This window comes from Phaethon aethereus, assembly GCF_964289735.1.
Source record: "Phaethon aethereus genome assembly, chromosome: 4".
NCBI classification, from domain to species: Eukaryota; Metazoa; Chordata; class Aves; order Phaethontiformes; family Phaethontidae; genus Phaethon; species Phaethon aethereus.
The window spans coordinates 29,326,737-29,351,972 of record NC_138578.1 but is presented as its reverse complement, the minus strand read 5'-3'; the positions used below and the strand labels follow the sequence as shown (position 1 = coordinate 29,351,972).

The window sequence follows — 25,236 nt, the reverse complement described above, 5'->3', positions numbered from 1 at the left end:
TTCAATTTACAAAAATAGCTTACAGGAAAGACTAACAAGTCTTTTTTAAAATTCTACGTCATTAAACTAACAATAAATCTTTCAAAGTTTTAACCCAAAATACTGATTTTTCAGAGGGATATTTGTGGAACTTAGTATAAAACATTATTATTTTCATAAAATACAAAATGCTTGAACATTTTTAAAATACTCAATGTTTCGAAAATATTATGGAGTTGATAAATTGTCATAAATTTAACACAGGTTCCCTCTAATTAAAAAAAGTGGTTCTCAAGATAAATCAACAAGTCCCTACTGCACTTACAAAGAGAAAAGATCAAAAGCAGTAACTGGTCTCTTTCCTTCCAGTGTTAATTAGTAATTAAAAATCTTAGCTTCATTAGTACCTACTCTGATTTTGATTTGGGGGGGGGGGGGAAGGGGATGTTACACAGACAAATCCTGCGACAAAAGTCATTAAAATTAACCAGTTTTGAAACTGCTTGCCTTCATCACAGTTAAAAAAGGATATAAGACTCCATTATTTTCTTTTAAATAAGCATCTTCCTTGAAGACCGCAGCTTTCATTTGGTCTTGAGTTGCATGTAGTTGCATATATCACATAATTCCACTGGCCAAGTAACATCCTTTCTCTATGACAGTTCAGATATGTCTGATAATTTTAAGTAGAAATAAAAATATTAGAATCGATTCTTTGGCATAGTACAGAAGTTGACAGCTTCTACTATTTGGATTGACTGCAAGTCCTAAAGAAGAATTTCCTGTATTTGGAGCAAGGGGGGCAGGATGGGAAATGTCACCGTTTCAAAACCACGTAGATTAAATGAATGTCCCTTTATGGATTTCAAGTGTCTTCCATTTGTAATTTACTTGATGTCTTCAGTACTGATTCCATTTTCACTTGCATTATCACAGCTGAATATTTCCTGCATACAAGGTAATCATCAGTATAGCAGTAAAACCCGTTAGTAAACCAGCATTCTGAATAAGGAAGAATGTAAGATCCATCTTTCTTCCTGTCACTTTCTCTCGCAGCATATCATTCATCTCTGGGAACTGAAAAAAAGGATATTTTTAGGTAAGGATTGCCATCTCGTGGTAGTGTGCATAACTTAAGGCATTAAGAACTGAATCACATTGCTACTTTGGACTCATTAGAACTAACAGAGGGTGAAGGCAGTCACAGGAACAGGTCACCCTGATTACCCCGAAAAAACACTTCACCGAGGATGGTACAATGAAATGGTGTTTTGTTCCTCTCTACTGTGATTTCACCAGGTTGTCTCTTACGTAATTTCCACTTTTTGATTCCAGCACTCTCCTAGAGTTCAATTGTTGGACCATATGTTGCTAGGAGCAGCTGCCCTTGTATTGCTAAATGTTGTGTTTCTTCCTTCACTAGTATAAATAGAGAAATCTTTGTTCAGGAAATGGAAGGTTAGGATTCTTCTACTTTATCTCTAAGCAAATGAAGTGATGCTGAAAACAGACAACCCCTCAGAAATAAGAAACCTGTTACAAACGGAAGGTCTGGTGTGCTGATGAGGCAGTGGTAAAGCAAGGAAGAAAGAAGAATGTTGTGAAACGGGTGGTAACACATGCAATATTACATTACAGCGCACTGAAGGGATTCTTCATTCCATGACATGCATCTTAATGGCAACATAACAGCAAAGGATGACTGATTTGCTGTTAACTGCAGAAACAAAGATACTTCCTCTGAGAGCCCATGGAGGTGATAGCAGATAAGCACTGGTGATAAAGTCCTCTGTATGGGGTCGTTCAGGGTATGTTTGCTGCAGATAAAATCAGCTGCAGTGGATTTTGACAAACATACTGAAATAAGCTTTAAACTCTTCTCCTGCTGTGCTGAGAGTAGTATAACCAGAATGCGATGAAGACTGTATATTTCAGTGTTAGTTTAGAAACCTTCAGGCTGGGTAACTCAGAAGCTGTATCTTTCCTTGATCTCACAAGGCAAAAAACAGCCTTTGAAGGTAATGCAATTCTTGAAGAACAGACTAAGGTTAGTGGGAAGTGGCCAAACCTTCCCAGAAATCATTCCAGAGCTCCGTAATCCTCTTGCACAAGAGGCAAAGACAACAAACCAGATCAGCTTCATGCCATACAGCAAGGCTCATTGTGTACACACCTCAGTGTACATTCTCACAGGTCCACAGCCTCAACACACAGTGATCTTACTGGCAGAGGTTGGACTATGCCAATACTGGAGGAAAAAAGAACAGCAAAAAGAAAAGAAGGAAGGAATGACATTCTACTTAATCCTACCTGCTTCTGGACAAGCAAACCAGAAGTGTGTGAAAATCGTAACAGAAACGGAAAGCCAGATCTCTGTAAAGAGCACTTGAATACCCTATTTCAGACTTTTCAGAGGGAAGAAAAATTCAGATAGGTAACTGATATAATCCAAAAACCTATAAAAAGACAAAGAGATTGGGGGGAGGGAGAAAGACACAGAGAGAGAAATAGAGAACAGAACAACAGATACAAAGAAAAGAATATTACCTATTTTGATGGATTTAATAACAGATTTAAGTTGAGTCACTCTAAATTTATGCCATGAGTTTTACACATCATAGTTGAGTACACTACTATTCATCATAGACTAGTGAAACTAAATGAAAAGCCTTAGCAATCAAGGTAGTGCAAACTTGTAAAATAAACTATGTTGTTCATTTAACTCTAACATTATTACTTATTAAATCCCATGTTATTACCTAAACTATAATTTAATGAAATAGTCACAACAACTATATGACAGTTCTTAAATGCATATAGAACTGAACTGGGATCTCAAATCTTTGCAAATTCAGGCCTCACTCTTCCAGTTCTACACTCAAATGGATTCTCATGTGGCAGGTGTAAACACCTTTGCAGATACATCTGTTCTTACAACACTGAATTAAACAAATAAAACTTTAAATTCTTGAAAGATCTCTCTCATTTTGAGATAAAACATCATCATAAGAGTAAATTATGGAATATTGCTGACCGCCTGTGAATACAGATTTTATTTCCCAATGTCTAAATCTGATCTGGATCTTAGCACAATTTCTTTGACTTAAATATTCTAGCACACTTTAAAAAAATAAATGACAGACTGTCTTGAATAGAGTTCAGCAAAACTTTTAGTCTGAGCCAAGAAACTCGGGCTGGCACTGTTTAATTTAAACCAGAAGAGAATTTAAGTCAGGTTTTTCACCTAAACAACCCCAGAGTTATCACTGTGGCTACACAACACCTTTCACTCAACTCACAGCTAAATATTTAGTTTCATTCTGTTTACCATTTTTTTTGCTTTTCTTTCAAAATATAGTTTAAATAGACAAACGAACCTTTTAAAAATAGTGAGGTGAAATAGTTTGCCACCTTAAAATGCTGAAACAAAGGATTTATACACTTTTTACTCTTTGATGAAACAAACCCAAATTCATTAAAAGCTTGTCTCTCTTCAAAACTCCTTTTCAGCAATAACCTGATCAGCCCCATTTGTGAAGTGAAAGGCTTTCGTGTTTCAGGAATAAGCGTAACCATTTGTACACCTCCATTAAGGATATAATTGATGAGTTAACATCTAATAATAAGTCGATGACACTGGCATGATAGGGACAAAATACTAAATTCTACTGAGAAACTTGGCGCAGTCTTTGTTTTCTCACAGAAAAATAAATAACTGAAAATTAAATTATAACTCACCATATCTGCCAGAGAGATGTATAGGAACATTCCTCCAGCTACGGCAAAGATGACGTTAGGAGCGAAGTTGTTGCCTACTAATATACCAAAAGCCATTCCAATGTAACAGGAACATGCAGAGAGAAAGTTGAAAAACAGAGCCTGCCGAGTACTCATTCCTGCATTAAGCAAGATGACAAAATCCCCTAAAAGGAAAGGAGGAAAAAAAAAAAAAAAAAGAAAAGAAAAAAGACCATCTTCATAAAACAATATTCTGATTATTTCTGGATTTCAGAGGAGCTTTTCTGAAGAAAAGACATTATTTGTTTACAAATTATAACCGCCTGCTGGTTTTCGTCATTCAAATAAACAATGAGTATTTCCCTCTAATACTAAGGTAACTGAAATATTCTAAAGCAAGTAGGTGATGCACAATGGAGCTAAGCGCACAGGAACACAGAACTACCTATAATGACCACAAAAAAAAAAAAAAAAGTGTATGCAGCATATATGAACAGTGCAACTAATGCCTCTAATATACATTCTCAGCTTCCACCCACCTGCACTTGGGAACTTCCAGTGCTAGATGTGTATTTTGGTGCTTGGGAAGTTTTTGACAAATATTTTTTCCATTAATTTGTCTAAACTTTCTTTCAATCTATGCCAACTTTTGGCCAGCACAACCTCCTACAACAGTGATTTCTACAGTAAACAACATGTTGAATGAAGTTCCTTACCGAGTTCATGAGGAAACTCTTCACACAAGATGGCTATGGAGGTACTAAGCCCTTGAAGCAGAGACAAAGTAAAAGATGCACCAATAGCCAAACCATCTATGAAATTATGTACAGCATCACTCAGTGTTACCATCCAAGCAATGGTCCCAATCTTTGACAGTGGACGCCCACTAAGACACTTGCATAAGCTGCTTTGGGTGGCTTCTTCCTGGTAAAAAAAAAAAAAACACCCACAAGAAAGCAATTACATAAAACACTGAATAAAGAAGCCAACAGTTCACACTTCTGTCTTGAATTTAATGCCAAGCATAAAAAAAAGCACTACTGCATGTGGAGACCAAAACGCTTAGCCCAAGAAGCAAAAGGCATAGGTAGCAGCAGCAAATGTTTTCTGTTTCAACAAGTTAACACACAGGCCCCAATCACCCCTCTGACTACAAAGCTTTATTCGCATCCCCTTCAGCGGAGACAGAAAGCAGTTCAGACCATAGTGGTCTGGATGTCTCTCTAGAGTCTTGGTCAGAATAAGACTTCCAAGGCTGCTCACAGCCTCATCAGCCACCTCTATTAAACATGTACAGTCAGAAGGATCTAATCGCAGTGACTGACAGCATCTGTAGTTCCTAGCTAAAACACATGTGGACCAGTTACACACTGCCAGTACATCATGCTCCCAGAGACACACTTAGCCACCACAGTAACAGCCAGGTGCATGTGAATGTTGACACACATCCAGATACTCCATAAACTTTATTTCTAATTTTGGGCAATGAGAGTCAAGTCCAGCTATTCAAATTAGATTCTACAAAGTGCATGTTTAATAAAAACAGCAGTGGGTAATTCTGACTGTGCAAGTTGAAGGCTCAGAGCATGAAAATAACAGGCTAATATAAAACTGCAACACACATACGCACCAGGGATCTCAATAATTCCTCCCAAGAGTGGAAGTAATTTATACATGCAGTGCCATGAAATAATGAAAAACTTGGAAGCAGATAAAAGGAACTGCCGTTTCAGCTGGGACCACAAACTAACCACCCCTAAAAAATTCCTGATGATCCATTCTGATAAATTTCTGTACACTCATATACTGTAGTTACATAATATTTGCGAGCATTATAGTATTTCCCCCCTAAAAAAAAAAAAAAAAAAAGCATTTGCATACAAGGCATTAGCTAATGCTTACTTACTGAAATATGTAAGCAGTAATATATACATCTGTGTGCGTACAGACATATTTATACACCTCTCCTTCTCTTGTAGAAGGGTATAGAGGAACACCTCTTCCTCTTTCTGAAAGGTCACAGATTATTCCAATAAACTTTCCTTAGTTATTAAAAAGAACATTGCAAATAATTTTAGTTTTGCCATATCAAATGCAAACTGAATTTTTAACTTCATGGAAATATAATGATTAATAAATTCTTACAAAATCTTTAATGACAGAGCAGTAAAGTCTGTCTCATGATTTGCTCACCAGATTCTTATCTGACATACTACATTCTTATATGTAGGAGCTGGCTTGGGACGGGACAAAAGTTCAGGTCAGGAATTTCTGAGTCAGATGCCTATTGCACTCCTTGGAACTTGTAGCTAATAAAGCCTTGGTTAAGTAGTGCCACAATTGCCATAAAGCACACTTACAGCTCCTATTCAGTGCACAGGAAGTCCTGAAATTATACTTTTATGATGTGAAAATGAGCAATGGTATCCAAAACTTGGGAGTTTCCTTGCCAAATGAAACACATAGGTTTTAGACTTGTATTACATGCTTGCCTTCATTTTTTGGAGGTTTTCCTCTCAACGTTTCATCTAACACACAAGCAATGACAATCATATTTTTAGGATGACTAACTTGTACCTGTGCTAATTCTGTTTGAGATAGGATCACTTATGCGTAATAGACCTCTCTCTCAATCCACAAAGGCAACTTGAACTTTACTTTAAGAAAGAAGTATTACAAAGCAAGCCACATAAAATATATATATTAGGCAACTTGAAGTAAAAAGAAACACGAGTATGAGAAAACCCAAATACAATTAGCAAAGCTCTTCCACCTATTCATCCAGCTCCCTAAGCTGAAGTTCTCTTCCCCAATGTTTTTTTCTGTTCCCTGGTGACCATCCTTGAAGCGGCCTAAGAACTGATAGAGGCATTGTTTTGTAGATCATCCTGATTTCTGCCAAAAGCACATCTTCTTTCTTGGGTGTATTTCTAGCTTCACTGAGGAAAGGGAGTTTGAGATAATGCACAGTTTTTCATATTGAATAATTCATTCATTCTTTTTTAGTAGAAAAACATTGTTCCTTTGGAAACCCCAACAACAACAGCAAGTATTTTCTGATAAAGCAACAATATTAATCTCAGGAGACTGTATTTTGAAAACGTATATTAGCAACTTCTATTATATGTGAGGAAGAGAGGTGGTGGTGGTGGTTTTCGTTCTGTAAAAACTTTCTATTACCAAAAAATTCTCACATCAAATGCCAAGCAACTCCATAAAATAAATGCCTTTACGAAAAGTCTTAATGAGGATGAAAATTCCTAAAAGAGCAATGAAAACAGTAAGCAAAGAATACAAATGTGCAAAAATGTCAATTGTACATACTTGCTTATGTTTGTTCCCATCAAAGCACATTTGGTTTTATGTGGGAACCATGTGTGTGCCTAGAGTTTTCTGAGGGCTGTAGAGGCACAACTGGCTTAGCCATAGAACTAAGTAAAGGACACATTTTCTGGTACCAGTTGCACAGTTGATCATCCAGTGACAGTCCAAAGCATTGCATATGTATGACAAACATAAAAATCTGATCTCAATAGCTTTTTTGTTGAAATAAATAATTTACAAATATCCGATCTTTCAAAATGCAGAAACAACTGTTGTTTAAGAACTAGGAATCTGTTTCTGAGAGGCTTCTGTAATATATATTGCTACCTGCTGTTTACTGTGTAGCTTTGAAGTATCATAATTCTTCCGTGTAATCTATTTTAGATAATGTCTTGACGACTTCTGTAAATTATATAAAGCACAATGACATTGCTTATCTGGGTTTACATTCTGAACTTTACTAGATTGTATGTCCAATAGAAGTAGATGAACGACTAATACATATTCTTGATGTTTAAGATAATGCAGACTACTAACAAATTTACCGTACAAATATATAGGATTCCAAGGCAAAAATGAACAATGTCTGTCTCTGCTGGACTGTTCCCACTTTGTCATGGTAGTTTAGCAGATGTCACAGAACAGATGCCAGCTAAGAAGCACTGTAATACCCAGCTGGACTATCAGGTTTGACTTTTATTAATTACAGCAGTTCTGGATTATTTGTATCTCCACACTTTATGATAAACCAAAGACATCCTTGGTATTTTTGCTCTCTCGACACAATTTTTTCTTTAAAAATAATGGCCTCTCTTTTGTTCCCAAACTTAGGAAGTTATACTGAGACTGTCTTATTTTGTCCTATGATATCTTGTCAGATTACTATTGCTATTTCTAATGCATCTCTGACTCCATCAGACATGAATCAGACATGTCCTTTTGTGTTCTCTGGAAGTGCCCACAGGACCAAGAAGGAATCCTGACACTGCCTCCAGAGCATAAATAAAGGCCACCGTTAAGTTTCGTTATACAAGTCTAACGTTGTGAACTAGAGGATACAGACATTTCAACAACTTGTCTCTGAAACAACACTTCTTCAAAGTTACTGTTGTCAAGCCATATAATTGTAATGCATAGTAGATACAAATTCTGTGATTACTCAAAAGAGGTTTCCAAGGTTGCAATTACTGCTGCAAGTGAAATCTGACAGTGTGTGACTAATTAAACATTTAGATTTACTCTGTCAGGCAATCTGTTCTGGCATTAAAAGAGAGAATATGGCTGGATCCCCATGGCTGAAAACAGCCACCACACTTTGTCACAATCAGCCTCCAAACTCCCTCCTTAAAGCCTACACTATGATTTCTGGCTATGCTGTGTTTGCCCTCTCTAATAAGCTTTAGAGTACAAGGACACATTAAAATTCTATTCGGTATGTGCTGGCTTATGCCAAATGGATCCTTCATAAATACCAAATGCCTGTAAAGTTGGTAGTAGTCTACCCTCATGGCACTACCCAACTGCCCCAAAACCGCCCAGCTACATTGGCCCTCCGCTGCACCCTAATGACTTTGAAGGCTACCTGGCCCTTTTGAACCTGCCCAGAGGAGGAAAAGAGTAATGATGGCTTTTTATTGCTACCTCCAATATCAGCAGTGGGCTATATGCCTCTGGGATTTCCTTGCAAACAGCCTTGGCTCCAGAGTGAATTTTACCCTGTTACTTTCAGGAGGTTTTAATACAACATATCCTCTTCCTGGCTTTGGAGAAATGGGGAGGAAAAAAGAATGGAAAGCATGAATTTTCGTAAGAACAGTAAGTAGAGAAGAATCTGTGTGAGATTTTAAGTTCTTAAAGTCAAGACTGTATGAAAAAGGTGTATGAGTATTCCACAAAGGATCTTGGGGTGACTTACAATACTTTATGATCATGAGCACTGCCTCTAAACTGGTTGCTAGAAATAAATGCTATATAGTTACATTTTATTATTATAATATATTGTATGATTTTGTTATGTTTATGTTATGCATAAGCAGATGGCTAGCCAAAACATAATAATGGAATAGGTCCAGATAAAAATTCTGGTAAACAGGGCAGAAAAACAACCCCCATACCACTGGAGATGACTGTGTCCGCAGAGAGTAGAGGGTTCTTTTGTTTGTTTTGTAAATCTACAACATACAGTTTAGGGACACTCATAATACTAATTCCCTCTTGGTGCCCATGCAATTTTAATTATTAAGCATGCTTCTCCCAGTTTTTAAAAAGCCCAGTATCCACCACACTTCATGACATTTCCACAGTAAGGACAAGTACAATTTTGGTACTTTAAACTGTGTGCATCAGATGCCCTGTGAGCCTGCAGGGTCAATGCAGAACTCCCAGATTCTCTCCTGGCTGTTAGGGCCTGCCTCTGGCTTCATCTCCTGCTCCTCACTGCTCCCCACAAACAGCTTACTGGCTAAAGAACATGGGTAGTAAAACAGAAATCTCTACTCTGGAAAAATCTGCCCTAGCCATCAGAGAATTGTTTTTATGTGTTTTTATTTTTTTTAAATAAGGGACAGTACTGTTCTTCCCTGTACAGGCAAAAAGAGTAAAGAAGCACACAAATTTTCTCTTCCTGTTTCCATATTCTTCTCAGATAGAAGGAAATTGTATTTGTAGTATGAAAACAAATGCAGAGAAATATAGAGAACAAATCCAAAAGAGATTAATACTTAAACCAGGAGGAATGGCTTCTGTCTCAACACATTACCTCCATAATTCCCACAGTATCCAAATATACTGGACTAGCACAAGCAGTGCTTACAATATACTGCATGAAAGTTACTGTATTAGTTTTCCTCATTAATCATTAATTCAGAGGAATCAGGTTCTCACACTTATGGCTTTACGTAGTCAGGAACACAATATAGACCACGCAACACTAAAACACACTATCACTCTTTAAACAAAACAATAACAACAGAATCAAAATTAACTGAATTATCTGGTTAAATATGTATCTCTGTCCTACCCATCCCAACACTGATATCAATTAGTTCTTTTTGTTGGCTACAAATTGAATGCATCATTCAGCTTTTGTAAGCCTGCCCCAAAACCCCACATTTTTTTTTGTATGGCTCAAGCAAGTTATAAGTTTGCAAAAATTCAACAAAGGTAATAGAAATTTCTATTAACTCTCCCCTCAGATATGCTTACATAAATGTTAGAAATAAATTTTCAACATTTTTTCAACAATTTTCATACCTGTGCTGAAACCACACTGATACTGTCAAAACCAAGATTTCCGTTGCTCTCTATGACGGCTGAATTTGCGTAACACGTCCCCCCATTACTGGATGATAGTGGTTTGGGTGGGTTAGTCTTATCCTGAGAACGAATCTGTTCACCATTTTCAGAGTCATCGTGGCCAGTCTAGGTGACAAATAAATAAGTAGGTAGCCAATCAAAACAAAAGCAAAATAACAAACATAAGAAAATAGAGACCAAAAAAGAAAAGGTCGGAGCACCATATTCAGCTGCCTTGCTTTCAACACCAAGTAAATGTTTAAATGGGCAGCAGTAAACATTTAAATGAACTACAAACATATCTAGTTCCTAACTTACCTCTTACTTTTAGCTAACCAGAATACATGTGGGAATTTTCATTTTTATACCTTTATATAGAACCTCCCAAGCTGAAGACCTGACCATAAGTCATCAACATTTGCTAGTTATTCATGGCTGCTGTCAAATAGAGCTTATTAGCCTTTGTCATAAATAAAGAGCAACAAGTTTGTTTTTTTGTTTTTTTTGGGGAGTGCATTATTACAAATGAGTTGATCTTCATAATCTTCACTATCCACAACAGTTTGGGAGGGGGGTGACCTTAACTGAGGTAAGAGTAGGAAGACAGGACAGTTTCCTTTGCAAGACATGAGCAGAGAGGACCAAAAATTTTGAGAGGCCCTTTTCTGAGACAAATCCAGCCTCGCTTATGTGAGTACACAGAAAGCAAGTACTCTGACGTATGGGTAGAAAGCAGAGTCCTGTGCAATATGGATAACTGCAGAGTCACTAAAGCAGGTCTGTGTACCAGACCATGGGGAAACACAGAGCTGAAGTTACTGAAAGTGAGATTCAGGCACTGTCAGCACAATCACACTTTACAGATGACTAAAAAAGGCGTATATGTCACATTGATTTCTCCTGCCCCAAGGGGAGCTCCAGGAGCAGACTCTATTCTCTCCAGCTCTTACATATTTCCACTTTTTTCTGATGCGTTTAGCTAGCGCGGAAAAAACTTAGCCATTGAGAGCAACTAGAACATACACCAGTGACAGCAGACCACACTCATATCTGGACTCCGATCCCAGCTCTGCTTGTAACTCCCTCAAAAAGTGAGATTGCTTCCTCTAATCCCTATGGATTTTAAACAGATATATCGGAACGTGTGGTAAGGCTGATGAAATGGAAAAAAACCCACATTTTCCTAAATTATCAAGTATCTCATAAAATATAACAGGTACTTTAAGGCAAGGTTTCTTCAGTTAGCGATACGTTTCATTACCTGGTTATAGATCTTCAGTATCACTTTAAGAATCCTTTCCACAAAGAAGAGTATATAGAATCCACCAAACACAGCAACTGCTTTCTCAATATAGTTATCTACTTTAGGGTCAAACCCAAATGCCTAACAGTGAAGAAAAAAAGTAATGCAAGTTAGCATTATGCAATCGTAGCACGGTTCCAGAAAAACACAAATGCCACACACACACAAATACTCCTCCAAAATATAGACTGTCACTCTATTGACCATGAGTTTCCATGAGGCTGAAAATATGAAAGATCCTGATCTTTACAGTTTTTTTTTAACTTGGATTAAATGTTAACAGTGTTTTAATTCAGAAGAACTTTACATGCGGAACGTAGTAGTAAAGTGCAAGATGAGGAAGGTCTAACCTGTAGCCCACTGAAGTTCACTAGAATTTTATCTAATGCATTTCTCTTTCTGTCCAGAAGCAGAATAGCCCTTGGTCTTTCCCACTGGCACAACATAGAACTTGACAGCTCTGCTCATCCAGCCAGAAAGAGATGGTAGCTAATGGCACTGAAGCTCTCCCACAGCTCTGTGGAGACTGCAACCTACACAAAGAACCGCACTGCAGCATGCTTCTAAAATTAATACACTTTAGAAACTAGTATGCAAACCAAATAATGATTCCCATTGCTTACCTCTGGAATGAGCTGGAAAATTGCATTAGAAAAGAGAGTACCAATGGCCAAGCCCACAAAGTAGGTTAAAACCTTGGGGAAATATGACTTCTTTAAGAGGGGAGTTAAAATCAATCCCAGAAGTGATGCCAAGTTAATGATTGTCACAGCCAGGAACCCAAATCCCCAAACTGTGGATAAACAAGCAGAAATAGAAAATATTTTAGTATAATACCCACTTCAGGATGTTTGCAATTATTTCTAACAGCTAAATTGGCATGTAATTGGGAAAAAGAGTGGTTTCCTAGTTGAAATTATACTTCACAAATATAAAAATCTTAGAATGCGTAGATACTTAAAATGCATACCTGCAGAAAGGAAATATCTGTAAACGTTGTCTGGGACTATCATATCAAAAATGGAAACTGTGCTACTGTAAGATCTGGGATAGCCTCTCTGCTGCTAGTATAAATCAGGTCTCTTTACAGTCAGTGAAGAGTAAAAATTAAGGCTTAGGACACCAGTCAAAGTAGCTATAGCACAGACATAAGACAAAACTTACTAGTCCCAGGGTTAGATTCAATTGTCATTTACTCCTAAGGAACTCCATGATAGAAAGTCTGCTGTCTTGGCTGTACTAGATCCAAAAATCCTTCCTGATAAAGGGTAACTCCTTTAAATCATTTTGAGGTGGTAACTTTCTGTTCCTAACACTTCTCCTCTAATTCAAAGTAGTTCTGCTTGCTGAAAACATTGGCCATCAAACAGATGAGGGTGGCAGATAGCTGATAGTAGAGACAATTACAATAGAGAAATGGAAGCATATTAAAAAAGAGGTTCTAGGTTCAAAAAGATGGATATGTGATTTTGGTACATAAAGGGTAAAGCTTTCCTAAGTGGCAAATGCACCAGGGTTCACCATAACTTAGCTTCCTTCACCATAACCATAGTCTCAGATTTTTAGAGTTTGGACACCGGGACTGTACAATGCCATACCGTAATTATTCTGGAGTCTGAATTATAGTGGGGGGGGGACTAGCTGTTGCTGTTCACAAACATCACAGTTATGCCTCTATGCATGACTACTGTTTTCTCCCAGTGACATCTCAAGTCCCTGTGAGTGCAGAGAAAAGCTTTAAAGGTTGTACTGAAGAGGTCTAGAATGCTGCCTCAAGTGATGCCACAGAACCACAGTTATCCACATAGACAGTGGCTTTGTCTATAAAAATTAACCATAAATAATAACCAAAGCCAACACAATGTCAGCTATATGAGAACAGTTTGGTACAACCCTGAAAGTTGCATCATTGTAAGCTTTACAATATGTATGTAGAGAAGTTATCATAAATTCCTTTCTGCATAGCAGATCAGATTACGATTTGCAGCCTAACTTTCCTGCAACACAATTGGCAAACACACCAAACTAGATTGCTCACCTGCAACTGGGATGGCTCTACTTTGTTTGCTCAGTGTCACAATTTTTATATGCAATGAATTTTATATTATGTCAAGAAAAGAAAGCTTCAGAAACATTTAAAGCATTTGCAGAAGGTAAATCAATGCCAATTAGAACATTCATTTGCCGGTTTTGAGAGAGAGAGACAGAGAGAGGGAATAACACACAACTAGATATGGGTAGATTCACTAAGCTACACAGGAGATTCATTTCCATTAAAATAAATGACAATTAAGCTCGTAAATACCTTCTTGAAATCAAATCTGTAATAAACAAATGGGCTTCCAGTGCCATCATGAGTCACAAACCACTGTTTACAGTTTGGGATTACTATAGAAGCACGAGTCTCTTTCTGTTTAGTATACTGACAACTCCGACACATTATTCTGTGCAAAAAGCACATTTTAAACTGAGTTAAAAAATAAAACCCCCATTTATCAGATATGAAGCATTTAGCGTTACTTGCCCAAATTACTTCATCAGACACAGGAAATTAGAACAAGTTTCAAAACTTAAAATAGAAAAGGCCACTACTGATCACTTTTTACAACAAAAGACAAAGAAGTTCTGTTTACAAATTGTGTGTGTAGATTAGTGGATGACAAAAACAATAGGAGAATGGAGCTTAAAACCAGTCACAGAAAAATAGGTTATTGCCAAACTGTGAGAGAAATTCTCGCAATACTGTACGCTTCACTAACAAATGGTCTAACTTTCATGCTGGTACTCTGTTCAGAACAGCAAAACATACTGGCACACTTAACTCGAAGTACATGTTACAAATGATACAACTGTCACCATTTTGTATGCTTGCTGCAATGGGAGATGTCTCATAACATACTAAGGGACCTGTGCTCACAAGACATATTCTAATCCACTGGTATGTAGTACCCCCTTTTGTCACCAAAAAAGTATGAGAGCAAAGCCTTTCTTCTCCCTGATTTACCAGAGATTAGGGGTAACAGAAGATAGATGTGGTTTTACTTTTAAAATTCTGTCCTAGATCTGGATGGCCCAAAGAACGTGTGAGATTTTACATACTGATTTTTGTTTTTGATTTACTCACCCAAAGTGGAAGAACAAAGAAGAATTAAAGTAAGTTATTAAATAACCTAAAACAATGAAAGAATAAATTAAGTATTATCCATCCTAGGCATTCCACAGATCCTGCAATGAGCCTCAGTAGCATACAGACTAGTTTAATTAAATTTTTAAAGGAATAAAATAGATCTAAGATCTTTCTTATATGTTCTCCAAGAAGGTGCTCCTGGGCCTGTGGCAGGCTTTTCTCTGAGTTCAGAAAGACCTGAACTGTAATTGGAAAGGGAAAAAAAAATATTACCCCATAATTACACAATTACAGGAACTAGTACTTCAAGAAAAATACCACCGGGGTTGGGGGGGAGTGATAAAATTCCAAGACAACCAACGCTGACAAAGTTCCTGCATTATGGACTGTATTTCACAATATCATGTATGCACTGCTGTCTTAAAATTGTTTTTATTCACTAAGACTCCATCCACGCTAAGCTTTTTATGAGTCAATGCATCTCAGGAAGCTGGCTAGTCTGACTTTACGTATCAGAGCAGAGCATTCCGTGTAGGACGCACACTCTCTTCCCCTGAGGCTGGTGGTGCAGTCAGCTTTTGCCATCTACCATAATTCTTTCTGTCAGTAGAGCTGTAGCCCCAAGAAAGAGATAGCCAAGACACTCAAAGCCACAAGAAATCCAAAAAGTAAAACAGCAGGAGTGCAAGTAAGATGCCCTCCTGAGAACACCATTGCTCAGTATTGTTCATTATAAGAAGTGGGGACGACTGCTCTGGGTCTTCCTGAGGCAGGCTCAGGCTCTTCCTTAGCCCTCTCCTGGGATGAAGAGGAAATAAGGGTATGAATACCTTTTTGAAGAAGCCAAGCAGAGAGCACAGAACCTGTTTGCCTTGGACAGCAGGAATGCCACTGGGCATTTCCAGTTATTTCATGCAGCTCTATACACCTCCCTATTATCTTTCAGGGAAGCAAGAAAAGGAAGGACATGAGTGTGCCCCTAAGGTCAGCTAGGTTAGGTATGACTTATACAATGCCCAAGGAAAGACATACTATATGCTGCCTTTTAACTTCTACTCTGCTTCAGCAGCACTTTTTTTTTTTATTGTAAGTAGCTGTCCCATAAAGTTTATTGTAGTAATTTCTTCTGTATGTCTTGTCCATTCATATTTTGGAAGGCAGAATATTGTTAAGTGTGTGCGAGTCCCTGGGCAGAAAATTCATGTAAGAACAGCTGGAAACATGCATAGAGGATTGTGCTTCACAGTCAGTAATTGAAATCAGCTAGTCTCGATGCTGCCACAGGACAGATTCATTTTGTGATGGAGTGGGGGTGTGCATAAATCAACACCTGCACTTGGTACTGGGTCTTTCTGTGAATCTCCCTTTAAAACAGGTACCACTATGTGTCACAGCCTGATACACTTGTGGTTTTAAAACACCCTCACCACGGGCCTTGCAGATTTCTTGTGCTGCAGCCAAGGGAGGGGCAGGGAGAAGGCTGCCTTGCTTATCTGGCTACTGGACATTGCTTCTGAGCTGGCAGGATAAAAGAAAAACAAGAGGGATGGTCTAAATAGCTTAGGAGGTTAACTATAGGTCAAGCTTTCCATGTACAACCTACTTAAACAGCACCAAAGAGAAACACAGATCCTACCCTCCGCTGCAGATACTATGGACTTCTTGACAATATGTGCCCTCATATGATGTAAGCAGTCTAGAACAATCATGGCAAATTGATGCCATGGTTTCAGTGATTAATCAAATACAATTCTAATTACTCACTGACACAGCTAAGTTTTAGGAATGATTTATAATTCTTAATAAATATCATTTATATTAATCAGAATGTCATTAATGCTAATATTTCAAAAATTATTTAAAAAACTGCTGTATCTCTGCTCATAAATACTGACATTAGGCACCTGCTCTCCTTAACTTTAATTCAGCTGAATCCATTGGAGCAATAAATTTATTTGGAATACTGACTCAAATAAATAGGCTATTTTATAATTGATCCTTATCAGTGCAACAAGTAACTTCATTAACCAGATGAATCTTCGCCGTCCTACATTTTTTACTGCACTGTACAGTTTTGTGCACAATAAATACAGAAATAATAGTGATAAAAAGAAAAGGAAGGAAGATTAAGGCTACTCAGCCAAGTGATGATGTTCCATATGGAGGGGGCAGCACAGAAGATGACATGGAAGCAGAAGTCAGAGTTTGGAAAGAGTATTTTTCCTCAGTAAAACAGTCAGTGGTTCCTCCTAATGTCATGACTCCCATTTGCAAATAAGTCCACTCGAATGCAGTCTCCTAGCAATTTTACCTTGAGTTGCCTTGATATACGCACATCCCACTAAGTCTGATTTCCCACTGCAAATCACATGCACAAACGTCCCTTCTGTACTCCCACCTTCTCTCCTATTAACCAGTTATTAGCAAGAGTCCTTACACTTCAAGGCACAAACCATTATCCAAATAAAACAGGTCAGAAAAACTCTTCCTTTAATGGGCAAATTATTCTATAACTAGCTACCCAGTTCTTCCACACCTCTCTCAAATATTTTTAATAGATCACTGACAAGAGTTAGTGTATCTGTTTAGATAGACCACTGACCTACCACAGCATTTCAAATTCATGTTGCCACTTTTACAACAATATCGTCCTAAACAAGACACTCCTGTTATGTATAGATAAATACTTACTATTCCCCTAAGGAAACCCCACTCCAGTTGCAGTATTAATACAATCAACATTAACTAACCTTGTAAAGAATGTGGTTTAGATGTATCCACAAAGTTTTCCTGATGATCACACGGGTGAAAAATTAGCTGTTGCAAAACAGCAGGACATATTGTAGAGAAGCTTGAATTTGATATGTGACTGTTGTTCGGTATCCCATGCAAAGAAAAAATTTCCTCACCAGTCAAGCACTGGAACAAAAAGGGATTTTGACAACTTAATACACTAATGCAAAACCAAAAAATAAGTCATACACTGAGAAATCCAAGAATTACAAAACGAAAATACTGTAACGCATTTTCAAGGAAGCATACACAGTGTTTGTACACTGTGCATGAAAACACTGTGATCACTTAATGTGAAGCAGAAGTGATTCAAAGTATTTAAGAAGATAAATCACAAAACAATGAAACATGTTTTAAATACACATTTGCAAATCCTACGCCCTATGAACCAGAACAGTTAAACCTTACAATAAATTTGGAAAAATAGTTTCAAAGTAATTAAAATCTCACATAATTACAAAATAATTAAATTTAAGAGCTGACAGTTAACATTTCAGTGACAGAGTATGTCAGAAAATGGTAATTCAGTGACTGCTTATGCAAGTGACCACTTCCACTTTACAAAAATGCTTATTTATCTCCCTAAATTAGCTGTTTAAAAATGGTCTAAGCATTAGCAACACTCAACATTTTTCATTTACTTTATAGCAATAATAGTTAACAGCAAACATTGTTTTGTAAATCCATCCCATACTCCAATGATATAAACTCTTACTGTTATGCCCTGAGCTAAAGGCAAAGTGAAGATCCCAAGTATCTACTGAGCCAGGGACAAATGTACTTAGCAGTGCTAAACCACACCAGGAACACAGCTTGTTGCTCCGTTCGTTATTTTCAACCAAAAAGCTAAAAGACAAACTATAAAATATCTTAAAATATATATCTACAGAAAAATTGAGTATTTTTATATGAAATGTTCTATACCTCTCAAGTCTTTCATTTAACACTTTCCGTTTATTCACCTTAATTATTTCCTACAAGAAGCAGTAAGGAAAGACTGTTCTTTTTTGCTAATTGCTGAACAACAAACACATACCAAGGCTGAGTCTCAAGACAAAAAAACCCACTTTCCTTCTATATGAGACAAGTTAGAGCATAATTCTCCCTGTAGCAAATCTCAGGGTGGTTGCAAAAGTAGAGCACTGGAAGCCATAGCAAAATAAAAACAAATGGCCACTCCCTGCTCTTTTCAGTTTTGCTAGCCTTCAGATTCCATTGCACTTCTCCAATAATTCAAGATTATTATTTATAAAGCACACTCCTCCTACAGATAAATCAAAGCAACTGCAAGTCATTTACTCCAACAGAGCTGCTTCCACTTCCATTAATAAATATTTTTCTAATACTCTCCAAAAGGTGAAAAGCATGCACACATCATTTGAATGAGACTACTTCTGATTTAGCTTGGAGAAAGAGAACATGCAAGTGGCTTCAGCTAAATTGCATGAAGGATGTTTCTGTCCTTCGTCTTTAACGACCCAGTCTAGCAGAGCACTCAAGTACGTGCTTTAACTTAAACGTAAGTGTAAACTTTGTTCAAGCCATGAGACCCTGAAGACTCAAAGATATACAAGCAATGCGCATATACTTTCATATTTCAATGTCAATGCTAATGTCAAAGCATCACATAAAAAATAAATATAGCTTGATAACAGAACATTTTGTTGCTGTTGTTTTAAAGCATGTTGCTCCATTTAATCTCAACGGAAGTAGTACAGAGAGAAATCATCACGGAAGATACAGTCTTTAACAGCCCAGTACATGAACCTTCTCGAGCTTTCCCAACTGGTTATGTGCCTAATCATTTCACCATTAACTCTGCATTATGGAATAACGCAAAATACACGGCTAATACATCCAGTGTGAAACAGAGGATAGTTGTGGTCTATAGGAATAGTTCCTATATGGTGCTTCTTGTATTACTGGCTCATAGAGCCATTTCTGGAAGTCTACAGTGAAAAGCCCTTAGAAAAACAAGCCAGTAGGAGCTGAGAATCCATAACATAACTATCTCTAAAAGAAATCTTTAACTATCTCTTTCCTAGGAATACAGAATGGATTACTAGTATTTTAAAATACTAGTTCACAAAAATCCAAACCATGTCATAGGTAGAAAAGCAGATTATGCAGAGAAAATAAATCGGACACAGCATGAATTAAACAGTAAACTTGAGACTTGTAACTGTGGCTACATACAAACAAATAGGCGAGAAATACCATCGGACAAGAGCTCTTTTATGTGAAGATGAGAAACAGCATTTTATTTAATTACTATTATTATTTTGATCAGGGACAAACCCAGAGGATAATGATTCCTATAAATGATTCATTGTTACATGCCACCTCATCCTCTCAGTAAACTCCTACATACATCCAAGAGCTAAAAAACAAGCTTGCATGAGTTCACTGGCACAATTAAGGGATTAATTAAAAGATTAAATCTATTAGAAGCCTTCGATTGGAGCAACTCATGTTGCCATACTGCAAAACTCTGCATTTATCTTTGGAGGATAAATACATTAAGACAGCCACACTGCTGTAAAAACATAAGCTACTTATTTTGTAAGACTGACAGATGATCTCAGCAGAAAGGAAATTTAGCCTCATGGAACAGGGGACTGAGTATGACGTCCTGGCTCACCACACCTACTCTCATGTCTGTGCCCTGCTATTCAGTAGGCCTTGACATAGCAATTAGGTGAGGGGACTGGCTCTAATGTGGCTGTCACCCAGTGTTTAATAAACAACTGCAAAAAAGGTATGACATAACTGAACATGTCCCTGTTAAAAATTCATTCTTAAAAAGCTTTCATCAAAATTGGGAAGGACTTAAGTCAGTAGAATTTATACAATTACAAAGTATTCAGACTTTAAAAAAAATTAAACTGTCAACTGGGTTATTCAAACAAATGTTTACTTTTCTCCTGGTAAGGCTCTCCCAAAAAACTATTGACCAACATGGGATTTTTTTTTTAAGGTGGTAAATGAAATAAAGTGATGCCCAACTATCTAGAATCTCTTCACACCAGTATCTTTATAAATGAAAAGTGGACACCAGATCACCACATCCTTTGAAGGAAAGGATGGGACAATTGCTCAGACAAAAATAATGCAGAGGACCTCTAACTGGAAAATTAACAAAAATGCTACAGTACCAATCATCTTGTAAACGCTTCAGTCCCTTTTCTGATCTTCTGCCACGTTCTTCTCTTTGCTCTACCTTTGTTTTATCTGTAGCACTCCACATGTGAAGCACTAAGATACCCAACAGCAACCTGGCCTGCAGTTTCTAGATTTTGCCAGATTAAATGCTAGTGTAGCCCACACCAGGGTTGAGCCGTGGGTCACATGTTAGCAACAGCAAAGAAAGAGTGCAGTGAATACCTATCTGATTAGCTTTTTTTTTTTTTTTTAATTAGCCTGAGCCTGGATAAGGCAAAATAGAGACTTCTACGTCTTCCTCAACTTACCTGTAACAAGTAAAAGCATCTAATGCTGATGTGGTGACACATTTTTGTCACTTAGCACAGGTTAGAACCAGATGCTAGGAGACGACCATACCTTCGATAAGCAGCACTCCATGAGAAAGAGTCAAATCAGATGAAGCTGCTTGAATGCACTTGTGTTTTACAGATTTCACACACACCCCGATGCGTTCGAGGCAGCTGATCATGGTGGGAGCTGAAAACTGTCCACGAATGCTGAAATTTGTTGAAATTATTGTAGAAATAAGACACTTGAGGGGTAGAACAACCAAGCCTATTTATCTTCTCACTGGCCACGCAACATCAGATCATGGTGTTGGATCAAGACCATAAGTCACACTCTGTCAGACCATTCCCTCTTCTTTCAAAAAGCACAAGTTCTAACTAGTGAAACACTACCAAAAAACCCCAAAATTAAAGCAGATACTAGCCTGGTTCTAGTCTATCTGAAACACTAAGGTTACTGGGTTTTGACTCACCTTGAGATGAAATTCATTACATCAGATCATGACTATTAATAAACATTTTAACCCCATTTGTCCAAATGTTTTCTTTAAAAATTAAAATGCATTACATTAAGATACAGTATTCAGGTATAACATCCAGACTGGCGTAAATAGAGATTTAGAAAAGTCAAAGAAGGAAATTAGAGCATGATTTTAGCACCTATTAATTACATCAAAGCACAAAATAAAGGTGATGTTAACAAGCTTTTGTTCCAATGCCCATTTAGCTTTCATGTATTTTTTTGACCAAAACTTTTGTGCATGTAATTTAATCCTTCAGCACACACATGTATGGCTATCATACTACAATGAACCGAATGACAGAAGATCAAGTATAGCTTCATGTTTTCACATCTTGCCAATAATGTAAAATACAGAGCGAGTAAACATGCCATCACCTATTATAATGAAATTGCTAATTTTATCCTTATTAGTAGGACTAAAATGTGTTGGAATTCCACAGTAAAATGTGAAAAAACAGCAGCGACCACTATTTGAATTTACTCAGTTACTACTTATTTCTCTGGCAGGAAGTCTTAGCTTACATATTAAGAAAAGGTGGTAACAAAAATTGAAGACCAAAGAAAATATAAGCACAAAATAAAAAGAATTCTAAAAGTGCATGATGAAAGAAAAAAAAAGACACCAAAAGCATAAGGAACTGGAGACAGCTCAATCAAAAATTCCAAAACAGTGTTCAAAAAAAAGTTTTATTTTTTGTCTTTTACAGGAAAATAAGTAGTATCTTCATGGACATCACAGGACATAAGTTACCATAAATGCCTACACGAGTATACATTCAAACACCATCATCAACAAATCAAATCATTTTTTCTACATTCTTATCTTTTCAAGTCAACCTGGTATCAAAGGAAAACAGAAATCAAGCATCCATCTTCTTCTGGCTGGCTTGCACATCCAAACTCTTTGAATCTTCAAGAAAGTGGATCAGCTTCTGGTGGATCTACTCTTGCAAGATTAATAGGCTTACCAAAATTGTTATAAATCAAACATTAAAACTAAACACTACTACTGGGATAAAACTAACAGAGACTGTTCCTTCCTGCCAGTTTTTGAAGTGCTGAATCACCTGTCCCTTACAGATCAGCTCTCCACTAAAAATTACTTCAGGCTTGGATGAAGGACTTTCTGATAGAGCAGGGGTGTGTTATCTTGACTGGAAGAAAGGCCTGGGAGTCATCCTACTCGCTCGGGACACTGGAGTTAAGAACTCAAAGTCTAAAATAAACCTTGTGTCCTCCAGTCAGATATGTATGCTGCCTGAATGGATTCAGCCTACCTGGGAAAGGCCCGGATCACTCTCCAGAGGTATTTACTTTCCTCCGTAGAGAATCAGTAGAGCTTAGGCCTCCGGTGCCTTCCAACACACAAAGTTAGATTAGGCCATTTTATGTCTTCTGCCATAACCAGTAGATACTCTAAGTTATCAACTTGTAAGCACAAAGAGTGACAGTGTTGGAAAAGGATCACTTATGATTTACTTGGTATGAGTATGCATTTGCATGCACCACCTGCCCAAATGATATACCTAACATCTATGAGGGATCAAAAGCCAGGAGGTAAAATGCACTTGCTTAAATGGTACCAGCTGATAGAGCAGCTGTGAGGCCAATTTTAAGAAAGAATACAAGTAATTCGGCAAAAAAGTATACACGTTTCAGTATGGTACCCTAGGTATTATTCAAAATGGACAAAACTGTAAAAAAAATGTGTTTCAGTTAAGCTTCAAAAGACTTACAAGGAACATGCATTTCCAGCAATAAGAAAGAGCATTACTTTTTTTTTTTCCTCTCTGCAGCCTGTGCCAAAGCCTGCGTACGAGGGCTACGTGCTTTTGCGGGTGGAAAACCTAAAGGACTGAAGAATCTATTCATTTCTATGCCCTTTTAAAGAAAGCTCCTTTTCATAGCCATATTCAACACTCCAAACTTGTATTTAGCATGTGTGGCTGGGAATGTTTATGTTTTTAATACACTGTGTTGGAACAGTATTCAATTTGTGAGATTTGAAAGCAGTGACTCTAGCAAATATTGCCATGCTTATACTGAATACTACACTGATTTCAGTGGCATTAACTCCCAGTTAAACCCCTGGTAAGGGTAAAGACACCAGAATTGCACTCTTTCTAAAAAAAAGGGAGCTTATCCAAGGTTTACCTCCTTCACCGAACAAGCAAAAGAGCTACTACTCCAAAAGTAAAAAAAAAATTTCTCAAGGTCCCTAGAACCATGCCTCTTCTGTTTCTTAGGGAGCGGAACCAAACCAGAGCAAACAGTCATCCCTGCTTTCCTTACCGTAACTGACTTTGTGTCCCTGATTTCCGAGCATAAGGAAATGCCCTTCAAGGAAACAAACTTAGTCTAGGACACTTACAGGTATGTGAAATTACATATGCTGTAAAAGAAGCAAGGAGATCCGAGTTTTGTATTGAGACACTAAACAGAGTAAAATACTTTCGTGAAAAGTAATATTCCAATGATATTTAGTCAGCAAATTAAACATCATTTTGAACAGCTTTAGCAGATTAATTGATGGGTATACACTTTGTACTCAACTTAGATGAACAATGTAAAAATTTCTGAAAAAGTTTTTTTTACACAAGTAGACCTGTCTATAGTCAAGTTTGTGCTATCACATGACAACTGCATTTTAACAAGTCCTAAAGATTTACTTATAGAACTCTTGGAGGGAAACACTAGCTGATTCACATACACTTTCTGCTGTTGTCCAGATGCTATTTACCCAGGAAAAGTGCCAGTTTAAGAGGTGAGCAACGACAGAGGTAGAGCTAATCCCACGGGCAGCCCCGCACCGCCACAGGCAGCAGCTCACTGATGGATGGCACTTTCTCCCCTGCCGCAAGCTGGTCTCCCCAGTGGAGCGGTACCTTTGCCCGAAACCCGGGCCCAGCGCCTCCGGAGACCTTTGCTCTCTCCCTCCCCGCTTCAACGTGAGTTTTAAGAAACTACGGCGCTGCCCACCCGGCTCGGCGCCCTTGTTCCTGGACGTGCGCTGGAAACAGCCCGGCCCTCACCGCTGCCGCGGAGCCAACGCGGCACCCGCACGAACCCGGCTCCCGCCGCCGCCGCGCCAGGGGCCCCCGCGGTACCTGGTTGTGGTGCAAGTGGGCCAGGGGCACCGCGGCGCCCAGGGCTGGCGCGGCGCCCAGCTGGTGCAGCAGCGCCGAGAGCTGCCCAGCCGACAGGCTGTGGTTGGTCCCGAAGACGCGCAGCACATCGTCGGCGAAGGTGGTCGTGGTTGCCGCCGCCGCCGCCGCGCGTGGGAGCATCTCCAGCTCCGCGGGACACGGCGAGTGTGGCTGAGCGCGCAAAACTGCGCAGCCCCTCCGCACCGCCCAGGCGCCCGGGGCTCTGCGGGGCGGGAGCGGCGCCCGCCCGGCCCCTCCCCGGGGGACGTAGTGCGGAGACAGGGCGGGCGAGCGGCAGGGCGGCGGTGCCCCTGCGGGAGCCCCCGGCAGGGGGCCGGACCGCTTATTCGGTGTCCGCCGCGGTGTCGGGCTGCTTACCGAGCGCCAGCCTAGTCCCGCCGGCCGAGGGCTGAGGGCAGCCGCAAGGCCTCCCCCTAACCCTGTGTCACGACAGAAGGATGGCACGGAGTCGTCCGCAGACGGCCCCACGTGCGGGCAAAGGAGGGGGAGGCTGCAAA

The 25,236-nt window shown here is 38.6% G+C and overlaps 1 protein-coding gene across 1 annotated transcript; it reads right to left on the bottom strand.

Moving 5' to 3' along the window:
• Window positions 1-909: 909 nt before the first annotated feature.
• Window positions 910-24,987, bottom strand: SLC39A8 (solute carrier family 39 member 8; the record flags this gene model as incomplete). The annotated part of the gene is made up of 8 exons (XM_081998835.1): window positions 24,680-24,987; window positions 17,516-17,684; window positions 12,262-12,431; window positions 11,597-11,719; window positions 10,294-10,461; window positions 4,434-4,641; window positions 3,718-3,902; window positions 910-1,056 (listed from the first exon to the last, which is right to left on the bottom strand). The coding sequence occupies exons 1-8, from the start codon at window positions 24,857-24,859 to the stop codon at window positions 910-912; spliced, it is 1,350 nt and encodes a 449-aa protein (XP_081854961.1). The 5' UTR covers window positions 24,860-24,987.
• Window positions 24,988-25,236: the final 249 nt, after the last annotated feature.